Source organism: Mandrillus leucophaeus, unplaced genomic scaffold (assembly GCF_000951045.1).
Source record: "Mandrillus leucophaeus isolate KB7577 unplaced genomic scaffold, Mleu.le_1.0 Scaffold34, whole genome shotgun sequence".
Lineage (NCBI taxonomy): Eukaryota > Metazoa > Chordata > Mammalia > Primates > Cercopithecidae > Mandrillus > Mandrillus leucophaeus.
Window position 1 is genome coordinate 3,509,920 of NW_012103587.1, and position 3,194 is coordinate 3,513,113.

General features: G+C 38.4%; 1 protein-coding gene across 1 annotated transcript in view; it reads left to right on the plus strand.

Annotated features, from left to right (window-relative positions):
- LOC105545855 overlaps nucleotides 1-3,169 on the plus strand; it is an 82,697-nt gene extending 79,528 nt beyond the window's left edge. The window contains 1 exon segment of the mRNA XM_011988894.1: nucleotides 3,131-3,169. Coding sequence (XP_011844284.1) covers nucleotides 3,131-3,169 — 39 coding nt within the window.
- The last annotated feature ends 25 nt before the right edge of the window (nucleotides 3,170-3,194 follow it).

Below are 3,194 nucleotides of genomic sequence, written 5' to 3' on the forward strand. Positions count from 1 at the left end.
GACACTGACGCTTAAAGAGACAAGGTCTTGCTTAAAGTCACACAGATAGTAAGAGGCAGAGAAGAAATCTCACCTTGATTTGTTTGATCTCCATGCCTAGGTCTCATCCACTGAGCAGTACCTCCTCCCGATTCAGCACATCCCTGGTGCCAACTTTTTACATGTGTTCACTTTGAGGATGCATTGTGGGCCTGCAAGAAATGTAAAGGTGTAGTGTCTGCTCTTCAGCATCTTACAGTCAGGTTTGGGGTCAAAAGCCCAGGAAGGTACAGACCCTGAAAACAGGTATCAAATAATGCCAAAGTGAGATTCCAAAGCAGGGTTTTTATGAACACACCATAGAATGTCTTAATATTCAGGGCTTTAGGAAATGAATCATATGCATAAACATCTTAGTCTAAAATAAACTCCTTTTCAGACCCAAGAATAAAGACTTTGCTATTTCTGTCAATAGAAATTAATCCATATCTGTCTGAGAATTCAGAAGCTGGTGAAGCATTGAATTTGCAATAATAGGGAGCTCTTATAAATCACCAACTGTCATTAATCACCACTAATTCTTTGCTATTTATATTTTTATTTCAAAGGGTGAATGCATTTTAAAGTAGTATAATGCATTTTATTCTATATCTAGAATATGATTTTTATGCTTCCCTTAAGATATCTTTACTTTTCACATTAACTGTATAAAACTGATAGCTCATCAGATCTAGTAAATTATTTTATGTATAATTTTATACATAAAATGTATAATTATTTTATGTATTTTGTGTATAAAATGGTATCTAATAGGTGTTTCATCCATGTCTGTTGAAGAAATTTATTCAACAAAGTTTTCTTGTTCACCCTCTACGTACTAGGCACTCTTATACATGTTGGAGATACGGCAAAAAATAAATAACAAAGTTCCTGAGAGTTGATAATATGGTGGAAGGGGCTATAAACAATGAATTATCAGGTTGTGATGACTGTGCCGATGTCTATAAAACAAGGCAAGGACAATAGAGAGTGAGGGGAAGTGCTTGCACTTGATTTAGTTTACACACGGAAGGCCTGTCTCCCAGGTGATGTTTGAACACCTGAAGAACATGAGTGAGAAAGGTGTGGGTCATCTGGGGAAAGTAACTTTCTGCAGAGGGAATAGCAAGTGAAAAAGTCCTAAGGAAGGAGGATGCTTAGTGTGCTTGAGGAGCAGAAAAGAGGCCAGCAAAGGAAGAAAGAGGGAAGGAAGAATGAAGGAGACGCTGATTGCAACCTTGTACATTTGTATAGAATGCTACGGTCGGCTTGCTCCTGAAGCCTCTCTTCAGGAGTGAGGAGGGGGAGTGATGGCACATCTGAAAAACCTTTCCTGCATCCCTTGGGATGTCTTTACCCCTTCTGGCTTTTGAATTTTATCACTTAGGATACATTGATTGCAAGACATGGCACACCTAACAAACAGGTTAATAATAGTTATGGTTACTGGGTACTTAAGAGTAAATGCAAAGGCAGGTCAATGCAGGTTGTGTCCACTGATCTCTGGCGTCATCAGGAAACCAGACTTTCCTTTTCAGTCGGGGTATTTTGGGATCCTGGCTTTCTATTCATTCCTGTCTCTTCAGGGCCAAAGGTGGCTGCCAAAATTCCAGATATCATGTCCACACCTGAAAACTTCCAATCTACAGTGAGAGCAGCACAAAAATATTTTCGTTGTGCAGTTCTCTCTCTCTCTCTCTCTCTTTTTTTCTGGATATAGTCTTGCTCTCCTACCCAGGATGGAGTGGGCAATGATGCAATCATAGCTCATGGCAACCTCAAACTCCAGGGCTCAAGCAGTCTTCCTGCCTTAGTTTCCCAAGTAGCTGGGACCACAGGCATGCACCACCATGCCCACTTAACTGTTTTGGTGTTTCTTCTGCAGAGACAGGGGCCTCACTATGTTGCCCAGGATGGTATCAAACTCCTGAGCTCAAGCGATCCTTCTGCCTCCGGCTCCTGAAGTGCTGGGGTTACAGACAGGAGCCACCATGACCAGTCATCTCTCTCTTTTTAAAGAGAGACAACTGTTTCCCAGAAGTAGCTGGCAGACCTTCTTTTATTCTTTTATTACTTTTTGGTAAGTCAGCCAAGAGAAAAATGGCAATAAAATGGTATTCCACTGACCAGTTTATTGCAGTTATAATTTATTGCATTAACCCATAATCCAGGCCCTTACATTGTGTCTAGTACTTTTCGAATCACTTTATATGTCATGTTATTTATTTCACACTATGGCACCTTTAGGTAGGAGCTATTATTATCCCAATTTTGCAGGTGACGAAACTGAAACACAAGGAGTTTAAATAGCTTACTCATAACAGAGGAAAGTAGATAAAACTCAGGACGTCTGTCTCCAGATGAGGGTGCCACAGAGGGTATCAACTCCCTTTAGGAACAGAGTTCAGTGATCAATGGGATAGAAGCATCTACATTCATTTCATAGAGGCCACATTTCCAAGAAAAAGTAACATATAAGGCAATATGTTAGCCCAAATAATCAGTAGAAAAGGAGAAAACATTATTCTTTATAACATTAACATTACAAGATATTAATTAACGTTGCTAAAATACTTTGGAAAATTATTAGGCAGTACCTACTAAAGCTGAATATATGTACACCTGACAGCCAACATTTCATCCTTACATATCTGCCAACATGAATGAGAACATATGTTCACTAAAAGACACGTTCTAAAGTTGGTTTATTATTTAGTTATAAGTCATTGCAAAATCAAATGCTTTGAAAACTGCAATTTTCTTGCTGAGAAAAAGGAATTAGGCAGTGGAATACTGAAAAACTTTTAAAAATAATGTATGTCCGTTTGTCATTGTATTCAGGTACCAAACTGTATGTAGTGTGCCTTCTAAGGACCAATTTAATCTCCATGGGTTATACTAAAAGTTGAAAGCAAAGCAAACACAAATCAAAATTTTAATTTATAATCTTTACCAGTGGAAACTGTATATTTCACTGTCCATTATGTTGCCCTATTCAGTGGAAGATACTCAAATCGAATTACTTTACTGTTAGAGTAAGATTAATTAGTACAATGAATTTATCCACACTTAGCAGTGTTACTTTTCAGAAATCTTTCACTTTTTGTTGCAGCTGTTTGAGGCTTTATTAAATTCAAATTCGAGCTGTTAAATCAAGGCTCTCAGACTCCTGCTGC